The sequence below is a fragment of the Monodon monoceros genome, unplaced genomic scaffold (genome assembly GCF_005190385.1).
Source record: "Monodon monoceros isolate NGI ecotype Baffin Bay Population unplaced genomic scaffold, NGI_Narwhal_1 Super_Scaffold_21, whole genome shotgun sequence".
Classification (NCBI taxonomy): domain Eukaryota; kingdom Metazoa; phylum Chordata; class Mammalia; order Artiodactyla; family Monodontidae; genus Monodon; species Monodon monoceros.
This window is the reverse complement of record NW_021703778.1, coordinates 139,465,247-139,484,985: the sequence shown is the minus strand read 5'-3', so window position 1 is coordinate 139,484,985 and position 19,739 is coordinate 139,465,247. Positions and strand designations below refer to the sequence as shown.

The 19,739-nt window shown below is 35.4% G+C and overlaps 1 protein-coding gene across 1 annotated transcript in view; it reads right to left on the bottom strand.

The window, feature by feature from the left end:
- The window catches only part of GPHN (gephyrin), a 619,699-nt gene that overhangs the window by 401,289 nt on the left and 198,671 nt on the right, over positions 1-19,739 (bottom strand). The window contains exon 3 of the mRNA XM_029239205.1: positions 603-660. Within this exon, the coding sequence (XP_029095038.1) occupies positions 603-660 (58 nt within the window). The remainder of the gene's footprint in view (positions 1-602; positions 661-19,739) is intronic.

Here is a 19,739-nt window from a genome sequence, read left to right as displayed (position 1 = left end):
TGTTAAATTTTATTCATGGAAAAGACTAAGTTCAGTTCTCTTTAGACTGTAAACTGCTTTTAGGAAAGGGCCACGTGTTATGCTAGAAGACTAATAGTCCACAGGATTTAGTAAAATGTTAGAGACAGAAAAATGTAACAATGCTGTAATATTCAAAGAATAAGGTCAATTTTTCATGTATTGTGCTGTAAATTTTAAATTGAGATTGACCTACTGTGTTATCAAAGGAACCAGGAAGTATATACTAGAAGACTAATATTATTTATAATTGGTGAAAGATGATAGGGAAAAGAAATTAAAACAAGATTTTAAAAAGTCCATTATGCATACTAATGCTTATAAAGTGTTTTCTTAAGTAAATTTTCAATGAAGTTTACAAGAAAGGGTTGCTTTCTTGATTCTCCTAACATGTATTGATGATGGTAGATGAAATCTGATGATGATTATCTGATATGTATATTTTAATTCAAACAGGATAACTGGGAATTAAATGATGTCCTAACACTGCCAAAGATTCAACAGGATAAAGAAAAAACAATTATTTGCCCACCTTCCCACTGAGACACTGATTCTTTGTAGAGGTGAAAAACGCCATACTATACCTTGATTTCTTCTATTTCATCTGGTACTATCTTGTATGCTGATACAGTCCCACCCAACCTGAAATTAGGAGAAAAAAATATTCTCAAAACCGGCAACAGTGTATTAAAAATATGGACTATTTCTTCCATTAGCATCAGAGTGCCACCAATAATTGCCCATTACCCACCCCAATAACCATGGAGGAAAAACAACCATTCGTGCTCAGGTTTTCCATATAGTAGTTTAAAAAGGTAGACAGTAAATGACTACTGAAAGAGGAAACATAAGTTAGATTTTTAATCATAATTAAACTTCTCTTATCGATGGTTTTAATGATGCTCAAACTGTCACTTTTACTGATAGATTCTGTCACAACTAAGATGTATCAAGAACAATAGCAGACATTTCTATTTTCATGGCATCATGAGACACAGCTAGGTTTAGAATACCTATCAATTTAACATACCATCAGTATTCTATAGTATTGTACTCAGGAAGACTGATTCCAAATTTCATGTTCTTTCCCTTATAACACACTGCTTTCCTCACTAAAGGAATCATTCTAGAGGTAAAGTGCTCTTTTACTCTAATCGCAATTTTTCAAAGGTCCCACAACTAGGAGTGGCAGACTGGGCTTAAGAACTCACTTCCAGAAACTGATAAGCAAATTCTAAAATTCATATGGAAATTCAAGGAACACATAACAGTCAAAAAATCTTGAAAAGAAGAAAGCTGGAGAAGTTACACTTTCTGATTTCAAGTCACTACAGATCTACAATAATCAAGACAATGTGGAGCTGGCGTAAGGATAGACATATAAAGCAATAGGGTACAACTGAAAGTCCGGAAACAAACATCACATTTATGGTCAACTAGTTTTTGTTTTCCTTTTTATTTTATTGTAATAAATATAGTTAACATTTTAACCATTTTTAAGTGTACAGCTAAGTGACAATTACATTCATAATGATGTGCAACCATCATTACTATTTATTTCCAAAACTTATCCATAACTTAAACAGAAACTCTGTAATCATTAAGGAATAACTCCTAATTTTCCCCTTCCCCCAGGCCCTGGTAACTCCTAAACAACATTGTCTTTACGAATTTGACTATTCTAGGAAACTCACATAGAGGAATCATACAATATCCGTCCTTCTGTATCTGGCATATTTCACTCAGCATAGTTCTCAAGCTTTATCCACATGGTAGCATGTATCAGAACTTCAATCTATGAATTACTCAATCATATGGTAATTCCATGTTTAGCATTTGAAGGACTGCCAAAGAGTTTTCCACAGTGGCTGTACGATTTTACACTACCACCAAGAATGCATGATGGTTCCAATTTATCCACATCTTCATCAGTACTTGTTATTCTATTTTTTTAATGGCTACCCTAATGGGTGTAAACTGGTAACTCATAGTTTTGAGACTCGCATTTCCCTAATAAGCAGTGATATAGAGCATGGGTCCCCAACCCAGGGAACGGTGGGCAAGCGATGGGCAAGTGACTAAAAGCTTCATCTGCCACTCCCTGTCCCTCGAATTACCACCTAAACCATCCCGTCCTGCCCTGTCAGTGGAAAAATTGTTTTACATAAAACCGGTCCCAGGTGACAAAAAGGTTGGGGACCACTGCTACAGAGTATCTTTTCATGTTCTTATTGGCCATCTGTATATCTTCTCTAAAGAAATATCTATTCAAGTGCTCTGGCAATTTTTAAATTGGGTTGTTTGTCTTTTTGCTGTTGAGTTGTAGTTTTCCATATATTCTGGATATTAAACTCTTACCTAAGATATTATTTCCAAATATTTTCTCTCATTCTGTAGGCTGTCTTTTAACGTTCTTGATAATACTTTGATTCACAAAAACTTTTAATTTTGGTGCCGCACAATTTATGTATTTTTTTCTTTTCATGCTCACTTTACTGGTGTCATGCATAAGAATCCATTGCCAAGCAGAAACTAACACACCATTGTAAAGCAATTATACTCCAATAAAGATGTAAAAAAAAAAAAGAATCCATTGCCAAATCCAAGGCCTTGAAGATTTATCCTTATGTTTTCTTCAAAGTGTTTTATGGTTTTAGTTCTTCTATTTAGAACACTAATCTGTTTTGAGTTCATGTTTGAATACGGTGTGAGATATGGGTTCAAGTTAATTCTTTTCCATGTGGAAATCCAATCATTTAGCAACATTTGTTGACAAGCTTTTTCTTTCCCAAAGCTGTTGTCAAAGCTTTGACTTAGCACCCTTGTCTAAAATGAATTTTCCATAGATACGGGTTTATTTCTGGATCCTTAATTTTATTCAATTGGTCTATAGGTCTATCTTTTTGTGGTTCTCAGCATAGAAGTCTTTTACCACACTGGTTAAATGTATTCCTAGGCATTTATTTTCAGATGCTATTTTAAATGGCGTAGCTTTTAATTTCCTTTCAGATTGTTTATTGCCAGTGTATAGAAACAAGTAATTTTCATGTGTTGATCTTGTACCCTGTAACTTTGCTGAACTTGTTTATTTTTTAAATTTATTTATTTATTTTTGGCTGTGTTCAGTCTTTGCTGCTGTGCACGGGCTTTCTCTAGTTGCGTGGGCTTCTCTTGTTGAAGATCATGGGCTCTAGACGCGCGGGTTAAAGTAGCTGTGGCATGCAGGCTCAGTAGCGGTGGCTCGAGGGCTCTAGAGCACAGGCTCAGTAGTTGTGGTGAATGGCCTTAGTTGCTGCACGGCATGTGGGATCTTCCTGGAGCAGGGGCCGAACCCGTGTCCCCTGCATTGGTAGGCGGATTCTTAACCACTGCGCCACCAGGGAAGTCCCTGAACTTGTTTATTGACTCTAGTAACTTTCTTGTGGATTATCTATATACAGGATCATATTATCTGTGAATAGAGGTAGATTTACTTCTCACTTAACAGGCTGGATGCCTTTTATTTCTTGTCCTTGTCTAAATACGCTGGCTAGAACTTCCAATGCAACGTTCAACATCAGTGGTGAAAGCAGGTATCTTTGTCTTGTTCCAGATATAAAAAGAAAGCTTTCCATTTTTCACAACTGAATATGGCGTTAGTTGTGGGGTTTTCACAAATGCCTTTTATCAGGTTAAGGAAGTTCCCTCTGTTCCTAGTTTTCTGAGTGTTTTTACCATGAAAAGAATGCTGGATTTTTGTTAAATGCTTTCTCTGTGTCAAATGAGATGATCATGTGGTTTTCTGCTTTTCAATCTTTCTATTAATGTGGTATTATTGCAGTGATTAATTTTCTTATATTGAACTACCCTTGAACACCTGGGGTAATCTCACTTGGTCACTGTGTATAATTCTTTTAATATGTGGTTGCATTCAGTGTCCTAATACTTTCCTATTTTGCATCTATATTCATAAGGGTTATTACTCTATAATTTTTCTTTCTTCTGGATGTCTTTATCTGGCTTTGGTAGCAAGGTAATTCTGGCCTCATTGAATGAGTTAGAAAGTATTTTCTCCTCTTCTGTTTTATGGAAGAGTTTGAAAAGCATAATGTTAATTCTTTAAATGTTTGGAATAATTTACCAGTGAAGTAATCTGGTCCTAGACTTTTCTTTGGTGGGAGATTCTTTTTTGTAATTAATTTTTATTGGAGTATAGCTGTTTTACAATCTTCTGTTTGGTGGGAGGTTTTTAATTGTTGAAAATCTGTTTACTTGTTACAGATCTGTTGAGACTTTCTATTTATTTTTATGTCAGTTTAGGTAATTCACATGCTTCTTGGAATTTGTCTATTTCATCTAGGTTACCAAATTTGTTGGCATACAACTGTTTAGAGGATATTTTATAATCATTTTTATTTGTGTAAGATCAGTAGTAATATTCACATCTTTATTTCTGATTTGTTTTTGAGCTTCCTCTTTTTCTTAATCAATCTAGCTAATGGTTTGTCAATTTTGTTAATTTTTTCAGAGAACAAACTTTTGCTTTTGTTGACTCTGTGCTGTTTTTCTATTCTCTATTTAGCTCCACCTTAATCCTTATTATTTTCTTCCTTGATCTTTTCTTTTTACCCTGCCTCCCTCCCTTCCTTACACTAATTGTCTTACGTATTTAAGCTGATTTTTTTTCTTTTTCTGTAGTGAATCATTTTAATTCCCTTGTCATTTCCTGTTTTACAACTTTTAGGTATTTTTTTAGTGGTTACCATGGGGAATACATTTAATATTCTAAATTTATAGCAATCTAGTTGATTGATAAAAACTTAAATCATTATATGAAATGTCTGCTCCTAAACAGGGCTATCTTCCTACTTTTATGTTGTTGTCATAGCTAAGTTTGCTAGTTTTGGAGTTAGGTTTCTCTTTTTCTCTAGTCCTTCAGGGTATAAAGTACTGTATTTATCGAGGATGTTTCTTTCTTTTTGATGTGGACATTTATAGCTATATATTTCCCTTTGAAGAGTGCTTCCACTGCATCCCGTAAGTTTTGGTATGCTGTGTTTTTGTTTACATTTGTCTCAAGGTATTTTCTAATTAACCTTGTGATTTCTTTTTGAACCACTGGTTAAGAGTGAACTGTTTAGTTTCCATATATTGTGAATTTTCTAGATTCCCTACATTTTTGTTTGCTAGCATCTTTCCAATGTGGCCAGAGAAAATACTTGGAATGATTTCAATCCTTTTAAATTTACTGAGACATTTTTTTTGTGTCCTAACATTTGGCTTATCCTATAAAATGTTCCAGGTCTTCCTTTGTGTATTATCAGCAATTCTCTTTTGAAACATGACTGTGCTTGTGTCTGTTAATTTACTGTTAGAATTAAATGTGATAATACATTTATTTCCTTAATGCAATTTCATTTAACAGGCTTCTAATTATATGACTTTTCTGAATGAATTAATCTATGTAATAAAAATAAAGGAATCTGTAGATAGTGATTGCCATTACTGAAACAGTTCCAGAAAAAAAATATTGGTCCAAATTCATTAGGAATAGAAATATTTAAAGGTAATTCAAAGTTGCTCAGAAATATTTTAATTTTCTCCCCAACTCTAATCTGCTTCTTCTACAGTTCTCCCCAGTTTTTGTTATGGTAAATGTTAATTGATCCAGTAGTCCATGTCGTAAGTGTGGAAATCTTTCAAATGCCTTTACCTTTCTCAGCCCCTACAACAAGTAATAACAGTCAAATTTTTATTGGCCTTAATTTATCTGGAAAATAGCCATTCTTCCATTTCCACTTCAGTACTTTAAGATTTTATCATTTCTAACCACAGTTTTAGTAGTATCCTCACCACAGTTGTAACAAGCTGTATCTTTCTAAAATGTAATTCTTCTCATGTCACATCCTTATTAATGGATAATACCTTAAGAAGTGATGAGAATTCCCTTTATAAACTCTACTCCTCAGTCCATTTCTTGTTTCATTTCCTGTAACCCTTTCACAGTACCTCTTTGTTCTAGCCATGCCCAATTGTCACTAATTTCATAAATGCTTTATGCCTCTCTATTACCTGTACCTTGAATGCTCTTCTACACCCCCAAAACTCCATATCAACCTTCAGGAGTCAAATACCACTTTGAAAACACTTACACAAACTCTGGAAGCAGAAATAAGCACCTCCTCTACTGTGAATAGTGCCTTACTCACACTTGCATTATAGCTTTTATCCTACTATTATAATTAGCTGTTTAGAGAACTACCTTCTCCACTAGATTATGAAGGTACAGATTATATTTTAAATTACTTTCTACACTTGGCAAATAGTGAGTAATTAAAGCTTGATAAAGCAGCACACATTTGGTAAATTAATGCGAGAGGTTAGAGGAGCCAGACATGTGAATTTTCACCAAGATCATAAACAAAATCTTTTTTAAGAGCAGTGTCTCCAGACTTTCAGATCAAGATGGATGAGTGGGAGAAAGCATGAACACACCAAAAATACATCTACATTACTATAGGAGGCAGGTCAAAAAGATCTTGCTTTATGTCAGATAGTGTTCTGCCTATGTTTTCTTCTAAGAGTTTTATAGTATCCAGCCTTACATTTAGGTCTTTAATCCACTTTGAGTTTATTTTTGTGTGTGGTGTTAGGGAGTGTTTTAATTTCTTTCTTTTACATGTAGCTATCCAGTTTTCCCAGCACCACTTACCGAAGAGACAGTGTTTTCTCCACTGTATATTCTTGCCTCCTTTGTCATAGACTGTGACATGGAACAGGTGCGTGGGTTTATCTCTGGACTTTCTATCCTGTTTCATTCACCTGTATTTGTTTTTGTGCCAGTACCATACAGTTTTGATTACTGTAGCTTTGTAGTATAGGCTGAAGTCAGGGAACCTGATTATTTACACTCCGTTGTGCTTTCTCAAGATTGCTTTGGCTATTTGGGGTCTTCCGGGTTTCCATACAAATTGTAAAACTTTTTGTTCTAGTTCTGGGAAAAATACCATTGGTAACTTGATAGGGATTACATTGAATATGCAGATTGCTTTGGGTACTACAGTCATTTTGATACTGTTAATTCTTCCAATCCAAGAACATGGTATCTCTCTCCATCTGTTTGTGTCACCTTTGATTTCTTTCACCAGTATCTTATAGTTATCCAAATACAGGTCTATTGCTTCCTTAGATAGGTTTATTCCTAGGTATTTTATTCTTTTTGATGTGGTGGTAAGTGGGATTGTTTCCTTAATTTACCTTTTACTCTTCTACACTGTTGGTGGAAATGTAAATTGGTACAGCCACTATGGAGAATAGTATGGAGGTTCTTTAATAAACTAAAAATAAAACTACCCTATAATCCAGGAATCCCCCTCCTGGGCATATTCCCAGAGAAAACCATAATTCGAAAAGATACATACACCCCATTGTTCACTGCAGCACTATTTACAACAGCCAGGACATTGAAGCAAGCTAAATGTCCATCAACAGAGGAATGGATAAAGAAGATGTGGTACATATATACAACGGAGTATTAATCAGCCATAAAAAAGAACAAAATAATGCCATTTGCAGCAACATGGGTGGACCTAGAGACTGTCATACTGAGTGAGGTCACACAGAGAAAGACAAATATGATATCGCTTATATGTGGAATCTAAATAAAAGGTCAAAATGAACTTATTTACAAAACAGAAATACAGTCACAGATGTAGAAAACAATCTTATGGTTACCAGGGGGAAAAGGAGGGGAGGGATAAATTGGGAGATTGGGATTGACATATACATACTACTATATATAAAATAGATAACTAATATGGACCTACTGTATAGCACAGGGAACTCTACTCAATACTCTTTAATGACCTATATGGGAAAGGAATCTAAAAAAGGATATATGTATAACTGATTGACTTCTCTGTACAGCAGAAAGTAACATTATAAATCAACTATACTCCAATAAAAAAAAATACATCTACATGAGGAACAATTCTCACTAAAAAGTAACTGAAAATTGGCATAAAGACTCCTGTACAACTAAGGTTGTAAGACAGAATCACAGGGAATCAGGCAGCAAGGGAAGTGATCAGGTCAGGACTTGTGCCCCTGGGAGGGGACTCAGAGGAAAAGGGAGATTACAGGGGTGGAGAATTTCCCTGGAGAGTGGTTCCAGCCACATATTAGGTGCCCTAGTACTGGAGTCTGACACAGGGAAGATAAGCCCCCTTGGCTGGTTGAGCTCTGCTGCGATGAACAGGAGGGCTGTCAGCAGCACGGACTTCATTTGTGAGGAGTTAACCAGCACTGGCTTGCTCCCACGGCAGAACAGAGAGGGAGAATTAGGACTGCATGAGTGACTACCCAGTTTCCCACAACAGCCCCAGCATGCACCCCAGCCCAAGCTGAGCTAATGCTCCAGCCATGCTTATTTCACCTCAGAGCTCCACAATGGAGTGACAGTTGCCACAACTGGGAAGGCTCATCTGTGGGAGGCAGAGGTGACTCAGACCTGGGCAGTGTCTGAGCACAGCACGGTGGCCAATGCTCGTGCTTACCGAGAAAGCTTATCAGAAGCAACCCTGATCTCTGACACTGGCCAGACTTCACAGCCTGCATCCTGATACACATCAAGAGGCCAGGTGGGCTCTGCCTGCCCTGTGGCATAGCCCTACAACATTACAGGGTTAGTGGAGACTGCGGAGGAGTGTGTGGCTGCAGGGGGAAACAGAGACACAGATGCAGCAGGGGCTGTCATCACAGGCAGCAAATTGGAGGTAGCATAAAACTCTGTGGCCAACCTGCAGAAGCCCATGCCCCATCATGAGCCCAGAGCCTGCATGGCCGCTGTTGGTGCAGCACTGCTCTCCTAGGGCAAGGATGCCAGGTACTGAAAGAGGAGAGAGCACATATTTTAAGGAAACAAATCCAGCTCGTAATCAATATTCAAGGCTTCTGCTCCTTAAACTTGGGATCCAACCCCAGCCCCAATAGGGCAGAGAGGGACAATGAGTAGAGGGGAAGCACTGCCTTACAGTTAGCTCTGGCCCTATCCCTTCATCTCCAGCCCTATCCACTACCAACGTGATAGATGCCACAACACCCTGAGGAAAGATGTCACTTCTGTTCATGTCAAATCCAGCTCTCTCACCACAGGCATCAGGCACACACAGACTGTATAGAGACACTTCCATATAGGGACATTCTTTCAAGACCACAATAGGTAACTGTTTTACCTAAATTCATAGTGACAAAAAAAAAAATGAAAAAAAGGGCTTCCCTGGTGGCGCAGTGGTTGAGAGTCCGCCTGCCGATGCAGGGGACACGGGTTCGTGCCCCGGTCCGGGAAGATCCCACATGCCGCGGAGCGGCTGTGCCCGTGAGCCGTGGCCGCTGAGCCTGCACGTCCGGACCCAGTGCGTCTGGAGCCTGTGCTCTGCAACAGGAGAGGCCACAACAGTGAGAGGCCCGCGTACCGCAAAAAAACAAAAAAAAGAAGAAAAAAGAAAAAAAAATAGGGATTTGTTTCAATTGAAAGAGCAACAGAAAACCTCTGAAAAAATAATGAAACAGAAATAAACAATTTACCAGGTAAAGAATTAAAAGGCATCCAAATTCGAAGGGAAGAGGTAAAACTGTCACTATTTGCAGATGACATAATACTTTATACAGAAAACCCTCAAGTCTCCACCAGAAAGCTCTTAGAACTAACAAATGAATTCAGTAAAGCTGTAGAATATAAGATTAACATACAGAAATCTGTTGCTTTTCTATACACTAATAATGAACTATCAGAAAGAGAAAGCCAAAAAAAAAATTCCCTTTAAAATCACATCAAGAAGAGTAAGACACACAGGAATAAACTTAACCAAGGAGGTGAAAGATCTATACTCTAAAAACTATAAGCCACTGATGAAGTAAACTGAAGATGATACCAAAACTATGGAAAGATATCCCATGTTCATGGATTGGAAGAATAATGTTAAAATGTCCATACTACTCAAGGCAATAGATTGATTTAATGCAATCCCTAAACAAATACCCATGACATTTTTCACAGAACAAATCATTCTAAAATTTATATTGAAAAACAAAAGGCCCAGAACTGCCAGAGCAATCTTGAGGAAAAAGAACAAAGCTGGAGGTATCATGCTCCCTGACTTCACACTATATTAAAAAGTTACAGTAACCAAAACAGCATGGTACTGGCACAAAAAAAACAGATCAACTGAACAGAATAGAGAGCCCAGAAATAAACTGACAAACTTATGGTCAATTAATTTGTAGCAAAGGGGACAAAAATATACAATGGAGGAAAGATAATTCAATAAGTGGTGCTGGAAAAATTAGATAGCTACATGTAAAAGAATGAGATTAGAACATTTCTTAACATCTACAAAAATAAACTCCAAATGGAGTAAAGCCCTAAATGTAATACCTAAAACCATACAACTCCCAGAGGAGAATATAGGCAGAACACTCTTTGACCTAAATCACAGCAATATTTCTTTTTAGATATGTCTCCTAAGGGAAAAGAAAAGCAAAAATAAACAAATAAGACCTTAATTTAATTTAATTAATTTAAAACCTTTTGCATAGCAAAGGAAACCACCAACAAAATGCAAAGACAACATACTGAATGGGAGACAATACCAAATGACATGCACAATAAGGGGTTAATATCCAAAAGACATAAACAGCTCATACAACTAAAAATTTTTAAAAATCCTGTATAAAAAATAAACAGAAGATACAAATTGACATTTTTCTAAAGAAGAAAGATAGCTAACAGACACATGAAAAGATGCTCAAGATCACTAATTATTAGAGAAATGCAAATCAAAACCACAATGAGATAGCAATTCACATCTGTCAGACTGGCTAACATCAAAAAGTATACAAGTAACAAATGTTGGCGAAGATGTGAAGAAAAGGAACTTTTGCACAGTTTGTGGGAATTAAATAGGTATGGTCATTATGGAAAATAATATAGAAAAAACTAAAAATAGAATAATCATATAATTCAGCAATTCCACTTCTGTGTCTATATATGAAGAAACTGAAAACATTAATTTAAAAAGATACATACACCACAATATTTATAGCAGCATTACTTACAATAGCCAAGATATGGAAGCAAACTAGTGCCCATCAACAGATGAATGGATGAAGAATATGTGGTAACTATATATACAATGGAATATTACTCAGGCATAAAAAAATGAAATTCTGCCATTTGCAACAATGAGGATAAACCTAGACAGTATTATACCTAGTGAAATAAGTCAGAAAGAGAAAGACAAATCCTCTATATTATCCATAATGTGGAACCTAAAACATAACTGAAATGAATGTGTATAACAAAACAGAAATAGACTCATAAACAAAGGGAACAAACTAGTAGTTACCAGTGGGGAGAGGGAAAGAGAGAAGGATAAGATAGCCTCAATTACCAGAAGGTAAGAAGCAGAAGCAAGAAGAACTACACTCCTGCAGCCTGTGGAATGAAAACCACATTCACAGAAAGACAGACAAAATGAAAAGGCAGAGGGCAATGTACCAGATGAGGAACAAGATAAAACCCCACGAAAACAATTAAATGAAGTGGAGATAGGCAACCTTCCAGAAAAAGAATTCAGAATAATGATAGTGAAGATGATCCAGGACCGTGGAAAAATAATGGAGCCAAAGATCGAGAAGATGCAATAAATGTTTAACAAAGACCTAGAAGAAATAAAGAACAAACAAAGAGAGATAAACAATACAATAACTGAAATGAAAAATACACCAGAAGTAATCAGTAGCAGAATAACTGAGGCAGAAGAATGGATAAGTGACCTGGAAGACAGAATGATGGAATTCACTGCCGCAAAAGTGAAAAAAGAAAAAAGAATGAAAAGAAATGAAGCCACCCTAAGAGACCTCTGGAACAATATTAAACACACCAACATTCACATTATAGGGGTCCCAGAAGGAGAAGAGAGGGAGAAAGGACTCGAGAAAATATCTGAAGAGATTATAGTCAAAAACTTCCCTCACATGGGAAAGGAAATAGCCACCCATGTCCAGGAAGTGCAGAGAGTCCCAGGCAGGAAAAACCCAAGGAGAAAAATGCCGAAACACATAGTAATCAAACTGAATAAAATTAAACACAAAGAAAATTATTAAAAGCAACAGGGAAGAATGAAAAATAACATACAAGGTAACGCCCATAAGGTTAACAGATGATTTCTCAGCAGAAACTCTACAAGCCAGAAGAGAGTGGCACGATATATTTATAGTGATGAAAGGGAAGAAGCTACAAACAAGATTATTCTACCCGGCAAGGATCTCCTTCAGATTCGACAGAAAAATTAAAAGCTTTACAGAGAAGCAAAAGCTAAGGAAATTCAGCACCACCAAAGCGGCTCTACAACAAATGCTAAAGAAACTTCTCTAAGCGGAAAACACAAGAAAAGGACCTACAGAAACAAACCCAAAACAATTAAGAAAATGGTAGTAAGAACATACATATGGATAATTACCTTAAATGTGAATGGATTAAATGCTCCAACCAAAAGACACAGGCTTGCTGAATGGATAAAAAAAATAAGACCCATCTATATGCTATCTACAAGAAATCCACTTCAGACCTAGCGACACGTACAGACTGAAAGTGAGGGAATGGAAAAAGGTATTCCACGCAAATGGAAATCCAAAGAAGGCTGGAGTAGCAATACTCATATCAGATAAAATAGACTTTAAAATTAAGAATGTTACAAGAGACAAGGAAGGACACTACATAATGATCAAAGAATCAATCCAAAAAGAAGATATAACAATTATAAGTATATATGCATCAAACATACGAGCACCTCAACATAAGGCAAACGGTAACAGCTATAAAAGAGGAAATCAACAGTAACACATTAATAGTGGGGGGACTTTAACACCTAACTTACACCAAAGGACAAATCATCCAGACAAAACATTAATAAGGAAACACAAGCTTTAAATGACAATAGACCAGAGAAATTTCATTGAGATTTATAGGACATTCCATCTGAAAACAGCAGATTACACTTTCTTCTCAAGTGCACACGGAACATTCTCCAGGACAGATCACATCTTCGGTCACAAATCAAGCCTTGGTAAATTTAAGAAAACTGAAATCATATCAAGCATCTTTTCTGACCACAAAGCCATGAGATTATAAATAAATTACAGGGGAAAAAAAGGTAAAAAACACAAACACATGGATGCTAAACAATACAATACTAAATAATCAAGAGATCACTGAAGAAATCAAAGAGGAAATCAAAAAATATCTAGAGACAAATGAAAACAAAAACACGACGATCCAAAACCTATGGGATGCAGCAAAAGCAGTTCTAAGAGGGAAGTTTATAGCAATACAACCCTACCTCCAGAAACAAGAAAAGTATCAAATAAACAATCTAACCTTACACCTAAAGGAACTAGAGAAAGAAGAACAAACAAAACGCAAAGATAGTAAAAGGAATGAAATCATAAAGGTCAGAGCAGAAATAAATGAAATAGAAACAAAGAAGACAATAGCAAAGATCAATAAAACTAAAACCTGGTTCTTTGAGAAGATAAACAAAACTGATAAGCCTTTAGCCAAACTCATCAAGAAAAGGAAGGAGAGGACTCAAATCAATAGAATTAGAAATGAAAAAGAAGAAGTTACAACGGATGCCACAGAAATACAAAGCATCATAAGAGACCACTATAAGCAACTCTATGCCAATAAAATGGACAACCTGGAACAAATGGACAAATTCTTGGAAAGGTATAACCTTCCACGACTGAACCAGGAAGAAACAGAAAATAGGAACAGACCAATCACAAGTACTGAGATTGAAACTGTGATTAAAAACCTTCCAACAAACAAAAGTCCAGGACCAGCTGGCTTCACAGGTGAATTCTATCAAACATTTAGAAAAGAGCTAGCACTCATCCTTCTCATACTCTTCCAAAAAAATTGCAGAGGAAAGAACACTCCCCAACTCATTCTACGAGGCCACCATCACACTGATACCAAAACCAGACAAAGATAGTACAAAAAAAGAAAATTGCAGACCAATATCACTGATGAATATAGATGCAAATATTCTCAACAAAATACTAGCAAACAGAATCCAATAATCGATTAAAAGGATCACACAACATGATCAAGTGGGGATTTATCCCAGTGATGCAAGGGTTCTTCAATATACACAAATCAATCAATGTGATACACCATATAAACAAACTGAAAAATAAAAACCATATGATCATCTCAATAGATGCAGAAAAGGGTTTTGACAAAATTCAACACCCATTTCTGATACAAACTTTCCAAAAAGTGGGCAGAGAGGGAACCTACCTCAACATAATTAAGGCTACATATGACAAACCCACAGCAAACATCATTCTGAATAGTGAAAAACTGAAAGCATTTCCTCTAAGATCAGGAACAAGACAAGGATGTCCACTCTCGCCACTATTATTCAACATAGTTTTGGAAGTCCTAGGCATGGCAATCAGAGACGAAAAACAAATAAAAGGAATACAAATTGGAAAAGAAGAAGTAAAACTGTCAGTGTTTGCAGATGACGTGATACTATACATAGAGAATCCTAAAGATGCCACCAGAAAACTACTAGAGCTAAACAATGAATTTGGTAAAGTTGCAAGATACAAAACTAATGCACAGAAATCACTAACAACAAAAGATCAGAAAGAGAAATTAAGGAAACAATCCCATTTACCACTGCAATAAAAAGAAGAAAATACCTAAGAATAAACCTACCTAAGGAGGTAAAAGACCTGTACTCAGAAAACTGTAAGACACTGATGAAAAAAATCAAAGATAACATCAACAGATGGAGGGATATACCATGCTCTTGGATTGGAAGAATCAATAATGTGAAAATGACTATACCACCCAAAGCAATCTACAGATTCAATGCAATCCCTATCAAATTACCAATGGCATTTTTTTTACAAAACTAGAGAAAAAATCTTAAAATTTGTATGGAGACACAAAAGACCTGGAATAGCCAAAGCAATCCTGAGGGGAAAAAAACGGAGCTGGAGGAATCATACTCCCTGACTTCAGACTATACTACAGAGCTACAGTAATCAAAACAGTATGGTACTGGCCCATAAACAGAAATATAGATCAAAGGAACAGGATAGAAAGCCCAGAGATAAATCCACACACCTATGGTCAACTAGTCTATGACAAAGGAGGCAAGGATATACAATAGAGAAAAGACAGTTTCTTTAGTAAGTGGTACTGGGAAAACTGGAGAGCTACATGTAAAAGAATGAAATTAGAACACTCCCTAACACCACACACAAAAATAAACTAAAAATGGATTAAAGACCTAAATGTAAGACCAGACACTATAAAACCCTTAGAGGAAAACACAGGAAGAACCTTTTTTGACCCACCTCCTACAGTCATGGAAATAAAAATAAACAAATGGGACCTAATGAAACTTAAAAGCTTTTGCACAGCAAAGGAAACTATAAACAAGGCAAAAAGACAACCCTCAAAATGGGAGAAAATATTTACAAACGAATCAACGGACAAAGGATTAATCTCCAAAATATATAAACAGCTCATCCAGCTCACTATTAAAAAAACAAACAACCCTATCAAAAAATGGGCAGAAGACCTAAATAGACATTTCTCCAAACACATACAGATGGCCAAGAGGCACAGAAAAGCTGCTCAACCTCACTAATTATTAGAGAAATGCAAATCAAAACTACAATGAGGTATTACTTCACACTGGTTAGAATGGGTATCATCAGAAAATCTACAAACAATAAATGCTGTCGAGGGTGTGGAGAAAAGGGAACCCTCTTGCACTGTTGGTGGGAATGTAAATTGATACAGCCACTATGGAGAAGAGTCTGGAGGCTCCTTAAAAATCTAAAAATAGAATTACCATATGACCGAGCAATCCCACTACTGGGCATATACCCAGAGAAAACCATAATTCAAAGACACACGCACCCCACTGTTCATTGCAGCACTATTTACAATAGCTAGGTCATGGAAGCAACCTAAATGCCCATCGACAGACAAATGGATAAAGAACACATAGTAAGTATATACAATGACATATCACTCAGCCATAAACAGGAATGAAATTGGGTCATTTGCAGAGACGTGGATGGACTTAGAGACTGTCATACAGAGTGAAGTAAGTCAGAAAGAGAAAAACAAATATTGTATATTAATGAATATATGTGGAATCTAGAAAAATGGTACTCCGGTTGGCAAGGCAGAAATAGAGACACAGATGTAGAGAACAAACGTATGGACACCAAGGGTGGAAGGGAGGGTGTGGTGGTGGTGGTGGGATGAATTGGGAAATTGGGTTTGACATATATACACTAATATGTATAAAACAGGTAACTAATATGAACCTGCTGTATGAAAATATAAAAATAAAATAAAATTCAAAATAAGAACAGAGAAGAGAATAATAGATGTGTGGAACACAGTAAAAAAAAATGGCTATAAAAAAAATAAAGAGAGAAGGATAATATAAGGGTATGAGATTAATAGATACAAACTACTATGTATAAAATAAATAAGCAGCAAGGCTATATTTTACAGTAGAGGAAAATATAGCCATTATTTTATAATAACTTTAAATGGAGTGTAATCTATAAAAACATTGAACCACTATGCTGTACACATGAAACTAATATTACTTTGTTAATTATATTTCAATAAAAAGCACTTTCTCTACCTTAATAATATACATTTGTGGTATGCACATTATGCACATTTCTTTTATAAAATAATTTTTACACACCTTAGTTTGAGCAGTGTTATATTCCTCAATGCTTTCAACTTGACTGAACAAGCAAGCACAATATCTTTAGAGATTTTCATAAGAAGCCAAATTATTGATTCATACATTAAACTTCAATGAATTAGTCTTGCTTAGACAGTGTTCAAAAAATATCTCTGCCCTTGGCTTGGTTCCTGCCATTTGAAGAAGTTATCAGATGTCAGTTTAACATTAAGTAACATTAATCTTATTTTTTTTCCAGCAAGAACATGTTGTCTAAATAATGCTAAACTTTTTAATCCCAATAGAAAGGTTCTTCTATTAAATATAAAAGTGAGACTACTAGTCCAACTAATACACACATATTCAATAAATTCTGTAAGTGGTTATTTTTAGAGTTTTCTATGCTTAAGGCCCTGTTGTGGCAGATAAAGTCCCGCTTCCAGCTCTAATTAAAATTCAAATCTAAAACTGCTTCAAGGGAGTTCCCTCGTGGTCCACTTGTTAAGGCTTTGCCTTCCAATGCAGGGGGTGCCGGTTCAAACCCCTGTTCGGGGAGCTAAGATCCCACATGCCTCGTTGCCAAAAAACCGAAACATAAAGAACAGAAGCAATATTGTAACAAATTCAATAAAGTCTTTAAAAATGGCCCACATCAAAAAAATCTTGGAGAAAAAAAACTGTTTCAAGAAATTATATCTCCTGGTAATGTGGTTTATTACTGATTTATTGTAAAATATACAATATTAAGAAAATGAATACTAAAATTATCAAATCAAGAAACTGGGAGTCTCTTTATTCAATTATATTTCTGTTACTGAATTGTTCTATTGATTCATTCAACAATCATTTCTTTCTAAAAAGACTTTCAATGTATTGAAGGTTTTTTGAATGCTAGAAAATCAGCGGGTGCTGCAACGAGACCTCAAAAAATTTGAAAAACCATCCTTCTCTAAAAAGTAAATTATTAATGTCTAGGTCCAATCATAATTGGTCACACATAATACAAAATACTAATGTATACATCTATCTTTCAAAAATGGTTTCTTCGGACAGAAATCTATAAATGAACAGTCCTTGGAAATACAACTTTACAAAAGCAAACCACTTTTGAGATTTCCCTAGATTTTTAAAGAAATACACTTTTATGTCATTTGGAAATGCAGGTACAATTTCTAAATGTGCTATTTAATAGAGTTAAAAATAAGCAACAGTTTGGAAAGTGGATCTTAACAGGACAGTGATTAATTTTCTTAAGTCTAATATTTATGGTACTAAACTATGTCCATGTTATCAGTCTTCAGCATGTGCAATGTACGTGTAAAGAGAAGATGGAGGAAAGAAAAAAATGTCCTTTGATTACAAAGGGCATGACATTAATTTTCTTAATGTGGCCAGCTATTAAATCATATCTAGAAAAACCTGAATAAATGTAAACTCCTTGAGAGTACGATCGAGATTTTATTCATTTTTGAATTCCATACAGTGTCTAGGATAACGTCATACAGGTATCAAACAAATCTGTATTGAATGAATAATGAAATTCATGTAGCACTCCGAAAACAGTGTTCTTTGAGGTGTTAATAAATACACTCCCTCCTCATTCCAAAGTTAAATATACAAATAAACTTAGGACACCAACATGTTACGTCTTTTGTGGATATATTCTTCATAGTTCTCCTTAGCATAATAAATAATAAAGGTGCTGGGAAGTTCTATGATACAGTGCTGAAAGAAAAAAACTGCCAGCAAACAATATTAAATCTGACAAAATTATCCTTGAAAAATGAAAGAGATATAAAGATTCTCAGAGAAACAAAAGCTTCGGAGCCCATCACTACTAGACCTTCATTACAAGAGATTCTAAAGGGAATTTTTCAAGTTGAAACAAAATGAAACTAAAGAGTAACATGAAAGCATATTAAAGTATAAAACTTACTGGGAAAGATAAATATAAAGACAAATACAGAATACCATAATAACTCAATAGTGGTATGTAAATCACTTCTAATTTTACTATTAAAGTTAAAAGACAATAGTAAGATTAAATTTTAAAATATTAGAGATGGATACACAATAAAAAAAGAAAAGCAAAAGTGTTGAGTTTTGTGTGCTATTGAAATTAAATTGTTATCAGCTTAAAATAGACTGTGATAAATATAAGATAATTAATGAAAATCTCATGGTAACCACAAAGCAAAAACACATGATATACATGAAAGGACTCAAACCATACCAGTAACAAAAGACCATCAAATCACAAAGGAAGAAAGCAAGAGAGGAAGAATGGAACAAGAAACTACAAAATATTAGAAAAAATGAACAAAATGGCAATAGTAAGTCCTTAGCTATCAATAGCTGTATTAAATGTAAATGGATTAAACTCCCAAATCAAATGACATACAGTGACTCAATGCGTAAAATTTAAAAAAGAAAGAAAAGAACAAAGATTGAACTATATGCTGTCCACAAGAGATTCACTATAGAAATAAGTACACACATGCAAGAAGATACTCTATGCAAGTGGTAACCAAAAGAGAGCAGCGGTGGATGTACTTATATCAGACAATATAGAGTTCAAATCAAAAACGGTCACAAGAGAGAAAGAAGGCTATTATATAATGTTAAAGGGTCAAGTCAACAGGAAGCTATAACAATTATAAATATATATGCACTCAGCATCAGAGTACCTAAATAAATAAAGCAAATATTGATAGATTTGAAGGGAGAAATAGACTACAATACAACAATAGTAGGAGATTTCAATACCCCACTTTACATAATAGACAGAACATCCAGACAGAAAATCAGCAAGGAAACAGTAGACCTGAAAAACACTACAGTTCAAATGGACCTAACACACATATACAGAACACTGTATCCAATAGCAGCAGACTATACATCCTTCTCAAGTGCACACAGAACATTCTTCAGGATAGATCA